The 21114-nt window shown below is 55.0% G+C and overlaps 2 protein-coding genes and 1 long non-coding RNA gene across 5 annotated transcripts in view; 1 reads left to right on the top strand and 2 right to left on the bottom strand.

Moving 5' to 3' along the window:
- LOC118991887 (fumarylacetoacetase) overlaps positions 1 to 21114 on the bottom strand; it is a 111740-nt gene that overhangs the window by 76312 nt on the left and 14314 nt on the right. The gene's annotated exons all lie outside the window — the stretch shown is intronic.
- Positions 8330 to 15809, bottom strand: LOC118991891 (uncharacterized). The gene is made up of 3 exons (XR_005067495.1): positions 13985 to 15809; positions 13707 to 13708; positions 8330 to 8344 (listed from the first exon to the last, which is right to left on the bottom strand). It is a non-coding gene; the product is annotated as an uncharacterized LOC118991891 (long non-coding RNA).
- CTXND1 (cortexin domain containing 1) lies at positions 8657 to 19969 on the top strand. The gene is made up of 3 exons (XM_037053488.1): positions 8657 to 8818; positions 18711 to 18870; positions 19183 to 19969. The coding sequence occupies exon 3, from the start codon at positions 19251 to 19253 to the stop codon at positions 19428 to 19430; it is 180 nt and encodes a 59-aa protein (XP_036909383.1). The 5' UTR covers positions 8657 to 8818; positions 18711 to 18870; positions 19183 to 19250; the 3' UTR covers positions 19431 to 19969.

Raw genomic sequence — 21114 nt, 5'->3', positions numbered from 1 at the left:
GTTTTCCAGGACACGGTCAGAGACTTCTGGGCCCACTTCCTTATTTTTCTGAAGGCAGGATGTACAATAAAGGACATCGAACTTCATTTAGCCCATTAACATAACCACGCTGGCATAGCCGTGAGTGACACCTGATGACAGGGTCCAATCTGAGAAACGAGATGACAGGTTTAAAAATGCAAAGAGTGGAAACAGGCTGGGATTGCAAGACGGCAGACGCCCCACGCAGGTTAAGTGTTGAATTCCATGCAGGCGTGGCTGGCTTTTCGACCCCCCGTTGTGGGGAGAAGCAGACCAAATGCTGCCCCACGTCTTACGGTTGGCGACCCCCACCCACCCACCTGCCCACCCGATTCATTCATTCACGGAACAATCAACTCCAGGGTCTTCCATGATCTGAGGGTTTTGTGCACAGAAAAAAAAAAAACCCAGACGTCAGTCAGCTCCTCTCATAACTAACTTGGACTCTGGAAGGCAAAACAGTCTGGCCGCATACGATCACGACACCGCGGATGAGAAACAGATTCACGAATCCCAAGGGCCACCTGAACACGGAGGATCAGGGAGCCCCCCACCTACCTGCCCTGGCAGGGTGAGTGTTCGTTTAAAATTATATCGTTGACTTCTTAGAAATCAGCCAGCCAGCTAAGACCCTCTCATCGCGCAGAGAAGGAAACAGAAGCTTAGGGAGATGAAATGACTCTTCTAAGGACACAAGGCCTTTAAATGCAACGCCAGGCGTCCAGCCAGGTTTTCTGGCTAATTCCGGCTCCCTGTTCTGTGTACAGCTGGGGCCTTTGCCCAGTGTTCTTCTGTGGTTTGTGCCATTAATATTAATAGAGAGCAAGCAGGGCCCTGCCGGGCCTTTCATTCTTGTTGGAGCAACTCTCGGAAGAACAGTGCGGCCTTCCCTTAGTGAAGCAATATCGTCTACTTTTTCAGAACTGCGAAGAGACTTCCTTTTCAAAATTAAAAGTCCCCATTTTTAAAAGCGATAAAAGAGTCTATGCCCAATAATATTCTTGTCAGCGTCCTGGCCTTGGATGTGTGATGGACGGCCAAGGCTGGGAACAGCCTGCAGGGAAGACCCAGCTTGAACCTCTGACCAGCTAGGTTACCCTTGGCCAGGTCACCTGAACAAGCTCACGAAAGTCCTGAGGATGTAAGAAGGGGCTCTTGCAGCCCGTGGGAGCCGACACAGCACAGCGCTGGTCGGCTCCCCAGCCCGCCAGACGTTCTGTATTTTTCATCCAACCTCTGTTCTCTTCCTTATCTCCCTTGTGTCTGTGTCAGGGATTTCTCGAAATGGCCTGGCTCTAGTCCCCCACCGTTTCTGCTCTGGCCTCTGACCCTTGCTGCCCACTCCAGGTTTCCTTCGGGTCCGAGCGCTGGGTATGGCCTGGGCTGGACCTTCCGGGTCTGTGTTCACTGCCAACTTCCTCGCTTCCGCACACAGGAAGGTCTGGCACTGCTAAGAAATGAATGAAATCAGGACAGGTTCCTCTCCGTAGTTCATTCATGGATTACATTCCACAGGCCTCTCCCTTCTTGTTTCCAGCTTCAAAGGGAAGATACTGCTCCTTGGAAGACATCTGTGATTGGAAAATGCCCAAGAGTTCAGACAAAGGATGGAGGAAGCACAGCCAAGCGACGCCTCGGCAAGTGCACTACTGGGATGTTACACACGGACGTGCCCAAGACCCAGGCTTCCGGGGCAAAGGGGGCAAGAACGGAGTTTATGCTTCTGTGCCGTGGAGAGAAGAAGCTGCCATAACTGTGACGAAGCGTTTGGGGTTAGAACTTGATACAAAATGCCTCTGCTCCTGGTTTCCATGGTTGTCCCGGGAACAGAGTGAAGGCAATTATGGAACACACAAAGGGCCGTTGAGAGCTCCCGCAGGATGGGAGCCGTATTCCTTGTACTATTTGCTTCTGCGGCTCGAGGCCGCACCCCCACCCCGACTCAGGAGTCTGGAGGAGGCGGGACGGGAGCATTGGCCCTCTGAATCCCCGAGCTGCTTCTCTCTGAGGAAGGAGAACACCCAGATCTGGAGGGAGACGCGCCGTCCAGCTGGGTTGAAGAAGAGGGAGGGGGAGGGTGCTCTGCCGGGTTCCGGCGTCTCAGCACACACTCTCCTCCCGGGGCTCCTGGGCCACAGGGAAGATCCCGCTGCTGGCACCATTTCTCCTCTCGGACCCCAGGCAGGTAGACACGTCCTGTCCACCACCGGTGGCGAGGACAGGATGGTGGCGAAGGTCAGCGGTGGGGGCGTGACAAAGGCTGTGAACTGACTGAAATCAAGGGCCGCCTGCAGCTCACTTCTCCCAGCTGGGTCCCTAACAGCCTCCTCTCTGATCCCATCAGTGTCACCAGCAACTCGGCGGGGACAACCCTCTCTTCTTCCACCTGCTCCACGAACGACTCTTGTCCCCTGGCCTTCAGAGACAACTTGGACAGTTCCGAATGCCTTAACCTCTCCGTGCTTCCGTTTACTCAGCTGTGAAACAGAGATGAGGGACTTGGGACTTGCGGTCTCTAGCTTCCACACTTCACCCGGACCCTCTACCACGTCACCTGCCTGGCACCTGCCATCATTCTAGGTACTGTCCTGACCAGGCTCTGATACGAGGGACAGACAGGGTCCAAGAGTGACCCCCACACTGATGCTCAGGCAGGGAGTTCACTTCCCTCGGGGACAGGGACCTAAGACTGTCAAGTTGTGGGAGCCACCTACCACTGTGGGGCCATGGGGTCCTGAGGGCCACACCCCCAGTGTGAGCGCCACAGCGCCCTGCCCAGCACCCCCTCGTTGGGGGCGGGGAGGGAGTGGAGTCACAATCCCTTCTGTCCAGGAACCTATCTTTGCAAGGCTCTCCTTCCCCCTGTCAGTACTGGGTGACCGGGACTTCCCTCCAGGCCCTGCCGCCAGACAGCTGCACACTGTTGGGCCCCAGTTCCCCCTCCTCTGGGGTCGTTTCCACTCAGCAGGAGGAGCTCGGCAGCAGTGAGGTTCTGGCCCTTGGTGGCTTCCTCTTCCTTCGTCCGAGTTCAGCCTCCACCAGTGTCGTCTGCTCCTGCTTTCCAAGCTGATACGTGCTGGCGGTGTCAGGCCTGACAGTCTGCTTCCAGAACCTTCTCAGCCTCTCCATGGGCACATGCCCTAAGCTGGATCCCCAGCAGAGCCCGCCGGCCTGCACTGCGCAGCACCCCCGCGAGGACTTGCTCGCAGCTCAGCGCTGCCCACTGGGTGCAGACAGACTCACTTCCTTCTCACCAGCAAAGTGCCGGCTCCTACGGTGGAAGGGGCTGCATCTGATTTAAAAAAATGAAAAACAGCCTGTTTGGAGCTAAGTTCTTCCTGCAAGGAGCCATGTGATTACTCAGATATCCCTTCTTCTTTGGTGGTTTCTTATTCTTCCCCTGAAAAGTACGCGGAGGTTGCCTGGAGGGCTTCTTGCCAAGGGTTAGGCGTTTGGGCGCCATCTGCAGGCTGGGCTCTGGCAGGCAGGCCTCTCGGGGCGAGGTGGGTGATACCTGTTCTTCAGGAAACGGGAAAACAGGAACCCCGCTGCCAATGCCTCAGGACTGTCTGAGTTCGCCTGGAAAGGTTCTTTGGGAACAGAGCTGGGAAGGGTGAGGAGCTTGGAGTGAGCGATGGCCTCCTTCTGGGGTTGCCAGGAAAAGGTCTTCCGGGGCCTGGCCTGTGGGGTGCTTTGAGGCTGACTGAACCGAGGATGAGACCCAGACATAGGTGTCCAACTGGAGACCAAGGAGAGATTCACTCACGGCCTGGAAATGTGGGCAATCTTGAGGGATGAGCCCCTAGAAAGATCACAAGGGAAGATGTGGAGGGATGACATCCAAAAACAGAATAGCCCTGGCTCAGTGGATTGAGTGCTGGCCTGCACACCACAGGGTCGCTGGTTCGATTCCCAGTCAGGGCACATGCCTGGGTTTTGGGCCAGGTCCCCAGTAGGGGGCGTGTGAGAGGCAACAACACATTGGTGCTTCCCTCTCTTTCTCCCTCCCTTCCCCTCTCTCTAAAAATAAATAAATAAATTTTTTTAAAAAACAGGTGGGCAGAGGTCTACTGGGGACTAGTGACATGGGCCATGGATCCTTCCAACACAGGGTGTGCTGATGATTATGTTGTTTAGCCCATAATTTCTCAATCAACTCAGAGAACAGTCAGAAAAATAATGGATGATCTTAGTGGCCTGGGTAGACCTCAATATCCTTCTTGTCCTTGCAGCCTGACAGGAGCTGTTTGTTTTAGCATCAACATACAAAATTCACACTTGAGTTTTACAGAAGCGAGACTAACGGCCTCAAATGAGACAAAACTATGTACTTCTGAAGCAAAATTCCTCCCGGATTGCTCTGTAATCTTCAAACCACGTCAGGGTTCGAGTGGAAGCCCGATTTCATGCTGGCTTCTGTGTGAACAGGGCGTGTGATGAAGGAGGGGTGAGATGATGACGTCTCGTCCCCAACATGAAGGACCGAGCCTTCCCACCTCGACAGTCTGAGCCTTGTGTTTGCATGTTATCGACCACAGAAAGAGAAACCAAAGTTTAAACCTTAGAAGGTTATGCATTTGTACAGCACACAGCTGGAGAGACACACACAGGTTTATGCAAAGGAGACACACTTGCTCAAGCTGCGTCCAAGTTTTTCTCTCATTTGATTAAAAGATAGCCCTGGCTGCTGTGGCTCAGTGGGTTGAGCACCAGCCTGTGAAACAAAGGGTCGTGGGTTCAATTCCCAGCCAGGGCACATGCCTGGGTTGCAGGTAAGGTTACCAGTCGGGGGCACATGAGAGGCAACCACACATTAATGTTTCTTTCCCTCTCTTTCTCCCTCCCATCCCCCTCTCTAAAAATAAATAAAATCTTTTTAAAAAGATACATGGTATGGCCTAAGTTCTTTTAAATTAGGTTTATTAAGACCACGCCAAGTGCATAGGAATGTGCTGTTGAGTTTTCCGTTTTACTTACTCTCACTAGGAATAAATGGGATGAGATGGCACTGCATCGACCAGGTGATGGCGCTAGAACTGAGATTAGGCAAGCTCACCAGAAATTAAAAACTAAACAGCAGCCAAAGAATCACTCTCAAATCACAAATAGGGCACAAATCACATCTTTTCGAGTTTCTACCTCAAGGGAGTATTCTCCTTGTTAGGAACAACCTCCCTCTCTGAGTCTGAAACCAAAGGTGAATGGCTCTGAAGCCCACACGGCCCCACTGCCATGACTCTTATTATCTGTCACCCTGTGTCGGCCGAGCCTGCCTTTCTTGGTCGTGGAAATAGTTTCCAAAGAGCAGCACAGTACGTTCGGCATTTAACGACGTTTGGTGTGGAGTTGCTGCTGCTGACTGCGCGGCACAGATAAACGTAGCTGTGCGTTTTCACCCGCGGAGCTTCTGTTTTTAACGAAGAAGCCATTCGGTTTGTCTTTCTGACAGATTTAACCTTCTTTTCCTAGCCTTGGACATGGTTCCCGTGGCTTCCCATACGTCAGCTCTGCTGAGCTCAGTACCAAAGTCGAAAGCATGGGAGAACGTTTAGGGAAGCTCACATTCATGCCCCACCTCATTTGACACCAGCAATTTTCCCTTTGATGCAGCGGGACCACTGTGACAGGGAGTCGTCCATCACTGATAAGCCATGGCGTTGTACGGGAAGACTGTTCGCTGTTCTCCCTCCACTCTTCCAGCCAGCCAAGGCCAACTGCGTCTTATCCGTAAGCCTTTGTGAGCCGGGGGGAGTCACGCAGGCTTCAGGTGGTGGGGGGAAAGGGTGCGGGAGTTGAGATGCCCAAGGGTGAGGCCCCCTGTGGCCACTGATCGAGCATCGGGTGATGCTGGGACAAGCCCCACAGCACGAATTAGGTAAGATCATCTCTTAGCAAATCCACTCTTCGCGCAGCCCAAGAAAAGATGGCCTGGCCCCTGTTTTGATGGAAAGAAAGGGAGATGGATGGATGGATGGATGGATGGATGGATGGGAGGAAGGAAAGAAGGAAATAGAGATGGAGGGATGAGCGGAAGGATGGAGACTGAATCAGGAGCTCCCACCCGGGCAGGGCTGCCACCAGCACACGGACACTGCAAACTGTCCCTGTTCTTGAAACACGTCCTGGCTGCCGTGACACACAGGGAACGGAAACAGCATGACGGCCAATGACAAGTCGTAACGTTCTGTTAAAACTGAAAACAACAGGGCCCATCTGGGTAGGAAATTATTTTTAAATGACTGAAATGTCTAATTTGCATTATTTATGTCTTGTTCATGCTTGTACCCAGTGGGTGTTATATGAATATTTGAATACTTGATGGCTGATTAATATAAATTGCTAGGGCCCCTCATTGTTGCGAAGGGTTCAAACCAATTGCTTTTTTTAAGGCTGCCAGTATATGGAAAAAGTATAATGGCATCAGAATGGGGTGAGGAAATAGATCGTATGGCCAGTGTTGACGTTTCATGAAACACCCAGGTGGCCTCAAGGCTCTCTCAACCCCCAACAACATGACTGAGAGAATGGCCAGGGCTTGCCCAGATCCTCAGCAGCCTCTGTGCACTGCCCTCCTCCCTCCGCTAGAGGGCAGGAGGGAGGCGCACACAGGGGCCTGGGATTTCCCAGGGGCTGCAGACTTGCAGGAACCTGAAGGCCAGCGATCTGAGCTGGAGGGAGAAAGAAGCTTGGGGAAAGCCTAGAATATGGAAATAGGATTGATTCTTTTTTTAAAACATTTTATTTATTTAAGGGGAAGGGAAGGAGAGAGGGAGAGAAACATCAATGTGTGGTTGCCTCTCATGTGTCCCCCTGTCCCCCACTGGGGGCTGGCAAGCAACCCAGGCATGTGTGCCCTGACTGGGAATTGAACCGTGATCCTGTGGTTCGCAGGCTCGCACTCAATCCACTGAGCTACACCAGCCAGGGCTGAAGGATTGATTCTTGAAATGGAAATTTTCCCCTGTGATTTTCTTTTTTCTCCCTAAATTTAAAAAAATAAATATAATTATAAATTACATAACAAATATTTTTCCAGCTTATTTACTTTTTAATTGTTTCTGGTGTCTTTTTTTTCATAAGTAAATGTATTCCTATTTTGATAATCATATCTGTCAGGCTTTTCCTTTATGGTTTTGAGATATACTTAGAATGACTTTCACAATCCCAGGTTTCTGACAAATAACCATCTACATATTCATCTGACTATTTTGGGGGGCTTCACTTTTTTTATAATCATTAGTTAATTTGGACCTTATTTTGTTGCGGGGACGTACGTAGGTAGGAAAAACGCTCCCACTAATTACTGTTCGGTGATTTCACGATCATTTCTGGGAAACAGCCATCCGTCCCAGCAGCTCGAAGTGCCGCCTGCAGCACCACAGGTTCGTGAGTCCCTGCGATTCTGGGCTCCTTGTCCCACCCCCCTGAGAGGTCCTCTTCTCTGGGCCAGTGACATGCTGGTGCAATCCCTGTCGCTTTGTGGTAAGGGCAGCGTGGCACGACAGAGCTCCAAGCACCGATGCCCCCGATCCCGCACTTCTCGCTGTGTGGCCATGGGCGGGACTTCCCCCTGAGCCCCCACTTCCTTAGCTGCAACAGCAGCGTTAGTTTTTGCCTCACAGGGTGGTGGGGAGGAGTAACATGCGCTAATACGCACAACGCGCTCCCTTGGCGGTGAGCCTACCCTCGGTTTGCACTGTACTGGGCCATGTGCGTGTTCTTCCATTTCTGTACCCAGCCTGGCGACTGGCCCTGAAGTCTCTGCATCGAGATTCTGTGGACTGTCTCTCTCTACTCCTCCACGCAAGACCTGGAACCACTGTGTCAAAATAAAAACAAAATTCTCCTTGGTGGGGGGATGGGGAGAGTATAAGGGGACTAATTGGTAATGGGGGAAAAATTCAGTAGAGATTAAAGTAAAGTAAAGTAACATAAAATAATTCTACTTAGAATTTGATAGAGACTGCATTGAATTTACATTTAAAGAGCATTCAATATGGTTATTTCCTTGTTTAAGAATAAGAATCCCTTGTCCATGCACTGAAGTCCCCTTTAGTCCCCCTTTAGTATAGAAATTTTATACTAAATAAAACATATTCCCAGATAAGTTTATATTCCTATTTATTTATGGGTTTGCTATGAGTGAGAAAGAGACTTTTTCACCCGCGTTTCTAAGTGGGCACCAAGGAAGAGATACTGTTAATTTGGTATATCTATCTGCTGCAAATAGTAACCATTTTTCTCCTGCCTTCCAATTAAAATAAAAGGCAAGTATATACATTGGTTTTGCAAAGGCACAACTTCTGTATTTTCACACCTTTTTCTTCTCCAGTCTAATTGGCCTTAACCGGAGTTTCCAAAGCGGCCTCCTAGCCTTCATTCTAACTTTAGTGGAAATGTCTGGATATTAAGCATAATGCAGGCAGAGGTGTCTGCTTTTCTATACAAGAAATACCTGAACGCCCAGACTGGTCCCTGAGCCTGCCCGGGGCTCCCGGCCCCCTCCCCGCGCAGCCCACGTTCTGTCTGGCCGGGGGTGAAGTTTCCCCTGCGTTTCCGCTTGAACGGCATCCAGCTGCCTCGCCTTTAAAATGCCAGGCCGGCCGCCGCTCCGCTCAGAGCCCCCGCTCGGCGGCTGCTTCGGGCTCGCCCGCTCCGCCCGGGCGCTGACTCAGCCGCAGCCGGGCTGCCGCGCGCACAGCCGGGCCTGGCAGCGCCCCCTGCGCCCCGCCGACCCCGGCCGGGAGGTGCCGCAGACAGTCAGGGCCCCGAGAGCGCACGGGACAGGCCTCTCCAGGTAAGGATGCAGGACCCGCCAGGCGCCTGCGGGTTGGGGCGCAAGGGTTGTCGCGGCGCGCAGTGGGTCCCGGGTGGCAGGCAGAGGGTCTGGTTTGCTCTCCGAGGTGTAGCCGAAACCCCTCCTCGGGGGCGCGCGTCCTGCTGCCCGGGGGCGGGGGAGGGCCGGCGGGTCGCCGCCGCCCCGAGCGGCTCGGACCGCAGTGGCCCGGGCTGTGCTGTCGGTGCGGGTCTCTCGGCACAAGGAAGGACGCTGTGTTCAGGCACCAGCGCGCTGCCCAGCCATCAGCTCCCCATCCAGGGATCCTAGGCCCCTCCGCCACGGAGGGGTTCGAGCAGTGGGAGTTGTCGCCGAGTCAAAGTTAGAAATTCTTCTTGTCAAGTTCAGTGCCTAAAAGGCAGTTCCTTCTTGTGGCTGACAGTTAACACAGAACCAATTTCTCTCCGTGTAGCCAGCCGCTGAAGGTCACCATTGATGTAACTTCTGGGAAAAGTTCTGTTCGTGGCAGCCTTTCTAAATGTCGGGTCTCAGCTGGATTTCCGTTCTGATCTGTGACAACGAGCCTAATATGCCTTTCAAACATTTCATCCTCCATCAGTGGGGAAGTGGAGAATGGGTGATATTCTGGGGAATGTAGTATTGAACCGAATTTTATTCGAGTCTGTGCTGCCGAAGGGAAAGTTAGGGAAGGGCAAGACCACGGTGGCGCACCTTCTCACGAGATCCTTGGTAAGGGCTGCTGTACCTTTGGATGCCCCAGACGCCCATCCTTAAGCCGCCTCTTGACCCAAACCGCCATAACCTGAGCTCTGGGCTTTGCAAACCTGCAAAGTGGGTTTAGTACGTTGTAAAGCCGCACATCCAAGGCCTCTGATGTGATTTATAACTCGGATTTGGGCCAGGGCCACATTTTCAGGGATGGCTCAGCGTAAGCCACACACCAGCTTTGAGGACACGTCAGGAAGAAAACTGTGCAAGCAAAAACTTACCTTTGGAAAACCGTTTCGAACCCGATGACCTCACATTTATCCACATTTATCATGGGGAGGCTGTTCGTTTACTCTGTGTGATCTCTGCCTTCATCTATTCTGGTTCCGAACGATTAATTCCCCCATCACTGTTTCCAGTGGCATTTCTTATTTCTGAACGACACGCCAGTAATGAATGCATGAAATTTAGTGTGTTCTAAACTCAAATGAGCCTGGAAAATTATAGCACATTTCTGGCCGTTACGTATCTGAGATATAAATTTAAAATAAACAAGATTATGGTGGAGTAAGGGTTTACAAAAAATACTATGAAGCTTAATTAGCCCCCCCAAAAATAGTTCAGCTAGCAGAAGCTCAGGGACAACTTATAAGTTATGATCTAGAGAAACCCATGTCTTCCCAGTTTATTTCTTTACTGAGTTCCTGGGAGAGGCAGCCATTCTGAATATGCTGCTTTGCTAATCTTTGCCCAACAAATATTTACACTCCCAGGCCACACTGCCACCGCTCAGAGTCAAAACCTGCAGCTCTAAGGTGGTTTTGCATACAGTATTATTGAAATGCGACACTATTTCCATGATTTAAGTGGAAAGTGAAATGATGTCAAGGAAAATGTCCTTAAATCATCCTGTCTGGCCACAATAGAAAGAACAGTGCTTATAAAATTGACACCATTCCAAGACTCTGAGGTCAGTGCTTCTAAGAAGCTCCGATGGGCAGAAAGGCCACAATGCACGGAGTCTTGGCATTCAAAGCCGTGGAAACAGTCCATGGCAGTGAATTTTTTTTAAGATGACTGAGTTCATGTTAAGACATTAGGAGTGACACCATTTCCAAATACTTGAGCTGTTTTGGGAGGCGCTGTTCCTAAAGCGCATCACAGCCTTCCTACAGCGGGCGAGCTGGCCGGATGGAACAGAGGCATTTCCCGACAACACAGAATGGGCCCCGGGCGTGGGTTATCTCATGTCCAGAGCGGAGGACCCCGGGGTTTGCAGCCGGGGCAGGGTCGGCGTTTGGTCCTGGCTCGGCCACTGGGCAGGTGACCTGAATGAGCTGCCCTTTGGGGCTTCAGATGTCTCATTTGCGAAGCACTTACATAATTCCCAGAGTGATGATTCTTAACCCCAGTTCCCTGATGAGGAGCACCTTGAACCCCCACCCCCGTTAGTTCAGGGTGGGACAGCTGGGGTACCACTGCAAACTGTCACCGCACCTAGCCCCCGAGGCTGCCCGGGGGAGCATGCCCTGGCTTGGACTCGGCACTCAAACTGATCACCAGTTCCACCTTGTGAGGGTGAGATTGGGTGACATCATTCCCACCTGGGGCCTGGGAGTGGTCCCTCTGTAACTGGTCTTCTCTGCAGCCGGTTGCCGCGTGGGAGCCTGGGCCTCCCTCTGAGACTCAGGTTCCGTGTTTATAAACTTGGGGAGAATTATCGCCTCCTTAGCTGGGCTGCTGTGGCAATCACAGCTTATGACGTGTACGAGGGAGAACACAGCAGGTGTTTCACAGAGTCCTGCTGTGCCTCCCACTCTGTAGTCTGCCCCTGTGTGCACCGGGGACAGTTTTTCTTTGTGTATCCCTGGAGGGTGCCTGCTGCACCCTTGGGGACGATCACACTGCCAGCCCTCCAGGTGGGGCCCCTGGGAAACTTATTTCAGGGGACACACGGAAGGACCATGTCCTGGACAGGCGACACCAGGTGGTGACAGCTTTTGCCTTGAGCCTCTCTCCTCCCATCCTGCCCACTCGCTGTCCCCATGACAAGCAGGAATGTGACCCTGGGGTCTCAGCGAATGACAGGCCCCACAGCACACATTTTGTGCTCAGTATACAGATGATTCTCTGTGTGTAAGGGAGTTCTTAACATTTTTCATTCTTTAATTACTCAGTGTTGATGTTCATATTATTTAAAAATGTTATTCTACTCCGTACTACATCTCTGTTTTCACACAAAGTAGGGCAGCCCCCTAGCGACACCACCCAGGGCCGCACTCCGCCCCCTCAGAGGCATTTGTGCCCCTGGGACGGAGGCCAGGCTCCCAGAAGCCCAGGGACGCCGGGTGGCATTGCCTTCCTGTCCTTGGGGTGGCGTGAGGGGAAGGACCCCTGCGTTCCCTCCAGAGATCACAGCAGGGTCAGAGAGAAGGAATCGTGCCAGCTCCCCCCCCACCAGGCCCATGGCGGACACCAGGGGTTGAAATACACGATGTTCTTTCCACGGACATGAATTTTCACGCTCAGGTGGCTGTGACAAGGGGACCGCAGGGGGCGGGCGTGATGACATCTGTTTGTCATCCAGCAGTTGGCACTGAGAGCCAACAAGTGGCCCGGAGCCGTGTGGCCCTTCTCCTCCCATCCAGCTCTCTCTGGCTACACAGACTGCTCCTTGGCTCAGAGGAGCCCCCTGTGCCGAGAGGACTCCAGATGGATGGCGCATGTCTGTTGGGCCTCCCTCCCTTGCCCAGAGAAGCCACGGCTAATCCATCACGGCCTTCTTCCCCACAGAGCCAGAGTGAGGTCTCACCGTCCTTCTCCACAACCGCCTGGTGTGTTGGCTCATGAAATGTCCTTTAGTTGGGTCCTGTAGGCAACCCCTAGGTCCCTGGAGAGCGAGGAGGGACTTGCCATCTGAAGCTCCGTCACCCGCGGGACCGCTCAGCTTCCCAGATCAGTCACCCTCGTCTTGGACACAGTCCGATCCTGTCTCTTAATAGTTCATGTTTGGGACGGGTGCGCTTCCTCCCAGGGCCGACAGACGGACAAGAGCGCGTTCTGGAGCTCACAGCCGGGACCTGGGTTCCATCGACATCGAGCACAAGGCAGAACCGTTCGGTGGCAGCCAGAGCGTGCGTTCTCCTTCCCTGTGTCCCAGTTAAAACACTAACAACACATCCATCCCGTCTGCAGGAGAGAGAGAAACGCCGCAAACCGAGCTTTGAGAACCCTGCCTCTCCCCGGCATCCCCCTCCCCACGTGAGCAAAGAGGCAACTGTTATCCAATGCACAGGCCCAGTGAGGTCTAACTACCTTTCCCAGCATTCCTCTTCTTGTTCAGCAGTTGCTCTGTTTTCTGAGAATACACCTCTGAAAGGTCATGGGCGTCTATGTGAGCGTGGCGGCGGGGGCGGGGGGCGACCCTATTTCGAGGGTCACACCACTGTCTGGAACTGACTGCCCCCGTACCACTCTGCTCGCTGCCCACCCAGGGCCGCCACGCCCAACAGCAGGTTCCCCAACTGTGAGCCCCGAGAGGGGACCCTGCAACCAGACAAACGCTACCCCTCTTCCCAGAGGCATCTCGGATGCAGAGGTGTTGTGGGGGAGAGGGGCAATTTAGGGAAAGGGCTCCTGCCCGTGGAAAGTGGCCTGGATGGGGGACGGTGCAGGGGACAATCCGGGAATCAACGCCTCACAAATTACAGAGCCCCGGGCACACGAGGGCCTCTGGCCGTCGGAGTCCCCTGGCCTACGTGGAGATCTTACTCGACACCACTGGGCTAGTTTTCCCATGGGTCCCACGGAGAGACGGACGCTGACCTCCTATATTTTAGGAGAAGCTGACAGAGGAGAATACACGCGGTTAACTTGCACCGTGCCCAACACAGAGCAGGCCTGGAGACGTGTGCGTGGAATCCCAATCTGACAGTGAAAACACACCTCACGTGGCGTGAGCAAAACAGAGTAACCCTCTGAGAATCACAGGGGAGGCTCACTGTGCCGAGAGTCCAGCCCCGCACCCCTGACCCAAACCCTCCCGGCGCAGAGCTGGAGACACACACCTCCAAGCCACTCTGAAAGGGACGATGAGGCACCGGGACCCTGAGTCTGCCGCGTGAGAATCGCCGACCTTGCTTCGGAAATTGGGCTCCAATTAAACTGCGGGCCTCTCAACATCTGCAGTTCACTCGCCCTATAATTTCGTCTTCCACGGAAGTCACGACTCAGTCAGCTGTCAGCACTGCCTGGAGCCAAAGCCCGGCCGCCCAGGCCGTCGCCACCCCGGGGTCACAGAGGGACGCCCCCAGAGGGATCTGTGCTCCCACGTCCGACACCAGCACACCTTCTAAACACGACCCTCTGACCACAAAACCTGAAACGGCTCCAGTGTCAACGTACGTATCAGAAAGATTATCTCTGTTCATCCCAGATCTGTTATGATGCTTTTCTCACAGAATGACTTTGGAGCAGCAACGTGCTTCTCTGAAGGGCAAAGACTTTCATACCCGAATAGCTGTCAACTGAGATTGTGGTTCAGAACGAGAAACACTGAACATCTAGTTTTCAATATACTTGTTCTGGGAAAAAATATTTTTCTGATCATTCCGGTTATAGGTGGATGTCCTTTGTGGAGGTTCCGGGGGAATACTGAGGAGTCTAAAAGATGTCTGACGTCATTTTCGTTGTCCCCTCCAGCACTTTCGCCGTCGGAGTCTCTCTCTGGTGCGGTTCGTTCGCTTGTGCAACTGGGATCTGTGAAAACGAAGCCCAAGAAACGGATCATGGACACGAGGTGGTGGGGCCCAGTGGCGACAGGCAGGAGGGACAAGGAAACACATCTTAGAGAGTGAGGTTGGCGAGGGCTCTGAGCAAGGTGAGCAACAGGCAGGTGGACTTCAGGGACAGAGCCTCAGGGTGGTTTTAAAATATGCGCCCAAATCTTGGACAGTCACGGCCTTGAGCCACGGGGTCCATATCCCCTGCCCTTGAACCCGGTGGGCCTTGGTGGCTGCCTCAGTGTCTGGAATGAGGCAGAAGTGACATTTTGTGACGTCCATGTCGGTCTTAAGAAAGGGCACCCACGTGGCCACTGCTGGTCTCTCTTGGGGCACTGGCTGTGACCCTTGGGCCGACAAGTCAGGGGTGGGTGGAGCCTGTCCCAGCCCCAGCTGCAAGAATGTTCCCAGCTTGGCCGCCAAACCTGTGGGTGAAGGAACCTTCCGGAGGATTCAAGCCCACACACCAGCTGATTGTGACTGCGTGTCGGAACTCCTAGCAAGAGATACCATGCCGCCGAGCCCAGTGAACCCAGATTTGTAAACAAAACAAATGACCGTTATTTGTTTTATGAACAAATAACCAGAATCGACTCTTCGGTCTTGGGGTCAACACACAGTTGACCCAGCAGCATGCCTGGTGGGCAGGTGGGCGTCACAGCCTGGAGGTCCTCGATGTCCAAGGCCTGAGGCCTCCAGCCGCCTGGCCACGCGTCCTCGCCTGTACGGGGCAGAGCAGCGGCACTGGGGTGTGCCCCGTCATCTCTGCGGGGGCCAGTTCTCAGTGCCTTATCGATGTCACCCCTCTGTCCCTCCGGCTCCGTGGTCTTGGTGCTCTAAACATCACCCATGCCTTACCCGTGAAGACACTGGGGCCCAGAGAGAGTAAATCACTTGCCCAAGGCGCCTTGCCAATAAATAAGATTGGGCTGAGATTCAAAACCCAAGGACTGGCTCCAGTCCCTCCTCCCGCCCCTGCGTGCTGTCTCTCTCGTGGAGGCAGCTGGGAAACAGATGATATCGTAGCAGGGGTAGGTGCCTAACGGCCTCAGGGCTGACCTTGCCCTTGTCTGTGGGAACGACCGCGGGCCAGCAGCATCAGCATCAGCAGGAAACCGATTAGCGACACGATTCCCACTCGCTGTGTCACCTTTGCTGGGATCGCAGAGGGCAGTGTCTGGGTCTGACTCATCCTTGCGGCCAGCACTGTGCACAGCCACCGGGTCCTTGCTGGCCAGTCCCCCTGCAGCTGTCTTTGTGGCAGAGACTCGGGAGAGAGCTTGCCCGGTCTGAGGCCTCACCTCTCCCGGGACCGAGGCCTCTGAATGTGCTGCATGTCCTCCTGGGGGAATTCGGTCCCCCTCGCCAGCCTGAGGGACAGGCTACTACAGGCCCAGCCCCCCACAGTCTGGGTCTGGCTGCCCGTACATGTGGTTCTTTTTATCCAGACTGGAAGGACGATTGTGGCTCCTGTTGACTTTGACACAACCTGCACCAGGGTCCACCCCCCCCCCCCGCCGTCCTGAGTGCAGGGCTGTGCACATACAGCACATACATCCCTGGGCCTCGTTTCAACCCTGTGTGCTGGGCTCAGGGGGCAGACAGCATTAGCAGAGCCTGCGTGGGACGGCTTTGTGTTCAGCAGAAAACAGGCAGACACTGTCAAGGACTCTACACAGAGAAGGGTAATTCATAACATCACGCTGGACTGATCTTCTCACGCCCACGCTCTTGGCCAGTAGGACGTGAAACTCAGCCAGGTGCTGAGTGAGGAACAGTCTCTGTGCAGAAGACGGGGGGCGGAGCTGGGCCCACTGCGATACCCTCTAACAAGCCTGACTCCTCCCTCCCTCCAGATGGCCTGGGGCATCTCTCTCCTCATCTCCCGTGGCTCTGCCCCTGGGGACATCCATGAAACCCCTTGCACTCGTGCATAACACTCTTCCATACCTATCGCTGTGTCTGATCCACCGGCCGGGGAGCCTGGTGTGACGTCCCCATCACCGGGGGGAGGAGGAGCTGGTGACTGGTGGGCAAGCCCAGGTGGAGACGGCCAGGCCTGCACGCTCCACCTCGCTCCACCTCGCCTCGCTGGCTCTCAGAGGCATTATTCACCCTCGCAGAGATGCTTTTTACTCCCGGCATTTTGCAGGGAAGGAGGGACGATGATGGCGCTACAGAGTGCGGGTTCTCTTCATGTGTTGCTGCCCGTCTCAGCCTAGAGAACCACTCTGGCCTCTTGTCCAAAACATTTGCTGCTGCTGTCGGAAACAGCCGGTGAGGACCCTGCCCTTCCAGGGTCCCACCCACCCTCACCCCTCACCCCTCACCCCTCACACTCACCCACGGTTGGCCACCCACACCTCCCCAGCAGGGCTGCTGGGCCTGGTTCAGAGAACAGCCCCCCGCGACGGCAGGCAAAGGGCCTTCCCTGGGTGGTGCGGTGTCTCGACACCACTGGAGTAGTGTGACTTCCACCACACCTTGGAGAAATCTAACTTGGCATTGACCAAGCCTACGACAGTCCCCATCAGCCAGGCCGCCTAGGAGGCCCTGGAGGCCCCCAAGTGCAGGCCCTGCGGGCTGTGCTGACTGACATCTGTTCTGGGAGGCAGGTCGAGGGAAGCGGGCAAGGGCGCTTGGCACAGCCTCCTTCCTGAGTGAAGAGGAGGTGGCGGAAAGGACTTAAGAGTGCTGGCAGTTGGGGACTCCGGTGTGCGTGGTCACAGACGACACCTCTGGCAAGTCCATGGCTCCCAACCTGCCCGTGTGCCTGTCCCAACTCATGGCCTCTTCCACTGGGGTCTGCCGCACACTTAGACCAGTGTGCCGGGTCAGCCTGGACACAACACTCACCCGGATCAGCCCCCCTGATCCTGGAGCAAGTTCAGCCCCAGCGCCTCACAGAGCTGGCAGACGGAACCTGTGGTTATACAGCCTCGGTGCTGAAGGACGATGTACCTGTGTTGGGGCCCCCTGGGCTGGCCGCTGGGGACGCTAGCCCCCAGTTCCCAGGGCACAGCAGCTGTGTTCCCTCCTGGGTGTCACGGCCTCACTTGCACACGGAGCTGGATGGGACCGTGCTCCGAGCAGTAAGGTTAGCAAGCGCACACCATCTGGAGGGCGGGGAGGCGCATCTGCTCTCCGAGTGCCTGTTCTTGGCATTCCCTCCAGCCGGAAGGATCTGGAAAACACTGTATCTTCCTCTGAGGTCTGCTACCATGTTAGAGGTCCCGACCCTGGCCCCACGATGACAGGGGAGGGTCGCCAGGCAGTCTCTCTGGGTCTGACTTCTGCAGTCTGTGCAGGGCACCCCCTGTTAACCTGAGGCTCCCTCAGGCTTGGGATTTCAGAGTCAGGGTTTGAGAGGCCAGACCGAGTCTTTCTGAGAAACTCAGCAGCACGAAACTGCTGCCCATCCATCCTTCCCCGAGAGCCGCGTGGAATCAATGCCACGGGACCTGAGACACAGGCCTGGCTGGGGTCAGACACAGGGCTCGCTCCAAGGTCGCCTGTGCCCTTGCTCTGAGGCTCTGAGAGGCCGTTTCTTCCCCCTGCCTTCTAGTCTCTTCATCTACGACATGGCGTGAGGGGGTCACTGAGCAGGTCGGTGATTATATCTTTTTTTATCCTTACCTGATGATATATTTATTGATTTTAGAGAGAGAGGAAGGGGGAAGGAGAGACAGACAGACAGACATCAATGGGAGAGAGAAACACTGATGGGTTGCTTCCTGTATGCACCCTGACTGGAATCGAACCCCCAACATTTGGTGTGGGGGGTTCCAGCCAGCTAAGCCACGCCGGCCAGGGCTAAAAACTTTTTTCAATTACAGTTTACACTTCATATGATTTGATATTAGTTTCAGGGGTACAGCACAGTGGTTAGACAGTGGTATACTTTGCAGAGTGGCCCCCCGATACTTCCAGGACCCACCTGGCACCACGCACGGCTGTTAGGTGACTGACTATAGCCCCCTGCTATGCTGGGACGCTTCCGTAACTACCAATCGGTACTCCTCAATCCCTTCCCCCTTTTCACCCCGCCCCCCAGGGCCCCGCCCAGCGACTGTGGAGTCTGAGTTTTGCAGGATGGAGAGCCCTGGAGGCAGATGGTGGGGGCCGCTACATGTGGTGGGTGCGCCTAATTCCACCGACCTGCACACTCAGTTAGCAATGGTCAGGATGGCGGATTCTGTTATTCATGTTTGAACAGGGTTTGTGTAACATTGTGATGTTTAAAAGAGAGAAGAAAGAAAAAGCAGCATTGGAATAAAGCGTGGCGGTCACCCCCGTGGTACCTGGGGAGGAGCTGTGCAGACCAGTCCCTCTCGCCAGCCCAGGTCACGACTGGGGCTGGACGGCTCGGGCAGTAACTGGCCTCGTGTCCTGCTGTGTTTCAGCCACACCAGCACCGGTGCCTACTCTCCACGGGAAGGTCACTGATCTCACAGGCTCCCATCTGTCATGTCTCACCACGCCCCCTTCCTCCCGCGGCAGCCCCACCCAGGGGGCCAGCCCACCCCGTGGCCCTTATGAAGAGGTGACCACTCCGACCAGCAGGTCAGTGCCCTCTGGGGACAGGAGAGGAGGGAGGCGAGGTCTGAGGAGGGGACAGCGCGGTCCCCTGTGGTGTCAGGTGCTCCTGCAGCTGCCCAGGGGGTGGGAGAGATGGATCCGGACTGCTCCTGCCAGAGATGGGGGAGGCCTGCAGAGGCCTGTGGTTTGGCCTGTGGGACCTTGGGTAAGCCACGTCCCCTTTCTGGGCCTCGATTTTCATGTCTATAAAACCGTAGTCTGGACAGTTGCCTAACTGGCCTCCCGACCCGGGGCGAGGGGGCACCACCCCCCCTACCACGGCCTGGCTCCCTGCAGGGGCGGAAGATGGTGCCAGCCAGCCTGAGGCCAGAGGAGGAGCCCGCCGCCGCCGCCGCCGTCCTGCGATGGAGGAGCCCACGCCCGAGCCCGTCTATGTGGACGTGGACAAAGGGCTGACCCTGGCCTGCTTCGTCTTCCTCTGCCTCTTCCTCATCGTCATGATCATCCGCTGCGCCAAGGTCATCATGGACCCTTACAGCGCCATCCCCACCTCCACCTGGGAGGAGCAGCACCTGGACGACTGAGGCGCGGGGGCGGGCTGCCCGCAGGCACCTCTGTGTCCCCACAGACACGGGCCGTGATGGGCTTGGCCCCCCGGGGGTGGGAAGAGTCACCTTAGCCTCGCCTGCTCTCCCAGGAGTGCCAGGGGGACACACTTGGGGTGCTGCGGGGGGCCCGGCCGCGGCCAGTCTGGGAGTCGCATGTGCGGTGGCCTTCCCTGGCTCCAGCATAGACGCCCCCTGTCACAGTCTCCTTGGGAGGAGACCTGCTGCCCTGGAGAAGCAGACCAGCACAGGCTCGGCCCGGGGGCTCCCAGCACAGATGCCCCTCCCCCCCCCAACCCAAGCGCCTCCCAGCGAGGGCACCCTCGTGGGAGGGGATGGCGGTGCCTCCGCAGAAAACCCACCAAAGGCGCCGGAGCTGCTTCCCAGCCATATTTTTTAAAGCAAAAACAGAGAGGGGTATATTTTTCCTGCGGCAGGTGAAATGTGCATTTTAGAAATTTGGGAAACTACAAAAAAAAAAAAAAAAGAAGAAGAAGGAAAGGGAGGAAATAACACTTATCATCTCCCCTCCCAGAAGCTGCCACTTTGAAACAGTCTCCTGGCCTTTTTTTTTTTACACGTATTTTTAAAACAGATCCGCACCGCATGCATGACGTCGCCCCATCCCTGCCGCGGCATGAAGACATCCCCTTCCCTCAGACACCCTCGTACGCATCGCAGTGAGTGTCTGCGGAGAATCCCAACAGGTGGCAAGGTTGCAGTTTAATAATCACGTCCTTTGGTCAAACATTTCGTTCTTTGGGTAATTTTTCCCTCACATACAGTTATTTGACGTAGTCACACCTTCCGAGTGCGTGGTCCACGATGTGAATGACAACGGCCGGCTGGGGAGACCTGGGTTCTAGTCCCGCCGGCTGCTCCAAGGCTGTATGACCGTGAGCGGGTCACTGCACCTCTCAGTACCGAAGTTCCCTCATCTCACAAAGGGGAGGAGAAGCCTGGTGCTTTTGTGTATGTGTGTGTGTGTGTGTGTGTGTGCAAGGACGTCGTGGGAATAAAAGGACAGGACGGGGGTGCTTTGAATGAAATGAGCTGCAGTTGGGGGGGGAGGCAAGGGCTAGGCTATCCCTCCTCCCTCTTCTCTCCAGCCTCTCCCTGCCCGTCACCCTGTCACCTACATCTATGGCCCTGCGGCAGGAATAGTGGCGCTGAGCCCACAAACCTGCCCCGAAGCCCCAATCCCCCTGCTCCCCTGCTGTGTGGCCCCAGATAACTCAGCCTCTCTGAGCCCCCGTGCGCTCATCAGAAAAACAGGGCAATGGCATCTCCCTCGCAAGGTCGCTGTGAGGATGAAACGACAGAACACAGGCAAACCGGAGTGCCCTTCCTTGATGCCACCGCCCCAGGAGAAGCTGGGGTCTGAGCTGGGAGGAACCGAGGTCCTGGGTGCCCCCGCCTCGCCCCTGCACAGACCGGGCACCCTGGTTCTCCTCACCTTCCCAGGGCCAATTCTGACAGACCGAACTGCCAGCCAGGACCCCTGCTCACGGCCACGCTCACAGGAACCTGTCCCAGCACCTGGCCTCAAGGGACATGGTGGCTGTTACTTTACCCAACTGACTGTCACTGTCATCAGTTTTCACACACCCGCTATGAAATAAAATGAGGCCACCTGAATGCCCCTTCCTCGGAAAGCAATCGG

Source organism: Sturnira hondurensis, unplaced genomic scaffold (assembly GCF_014824575.4).
Source record: "Sturnira hondurensis isolate 20B ecotype Veracruz unplaced genomic scaffold, ASM1482457v3 Scaffold0007865, whole genome shotgun sequence".
NCBI lineage: Eukaryota > Metazoa > Chordata > Mammalia > Chiroptera > Phyllostomidae > Sturnira > Sturnira hondurensis.
This window is presented reverse-complemented; position numbering and strand designations above follow the sequence as displayed.

What these genes read in the sequence shown, in the direction of transcription:
- CTXND1 (XM_037053488.1), top strand. Translation starts at nt 19,251, where the DNA reads ATGGAGGAGCCCACGCCCGAGCCCGTCTATGTGGACGTGGACAAAGGG.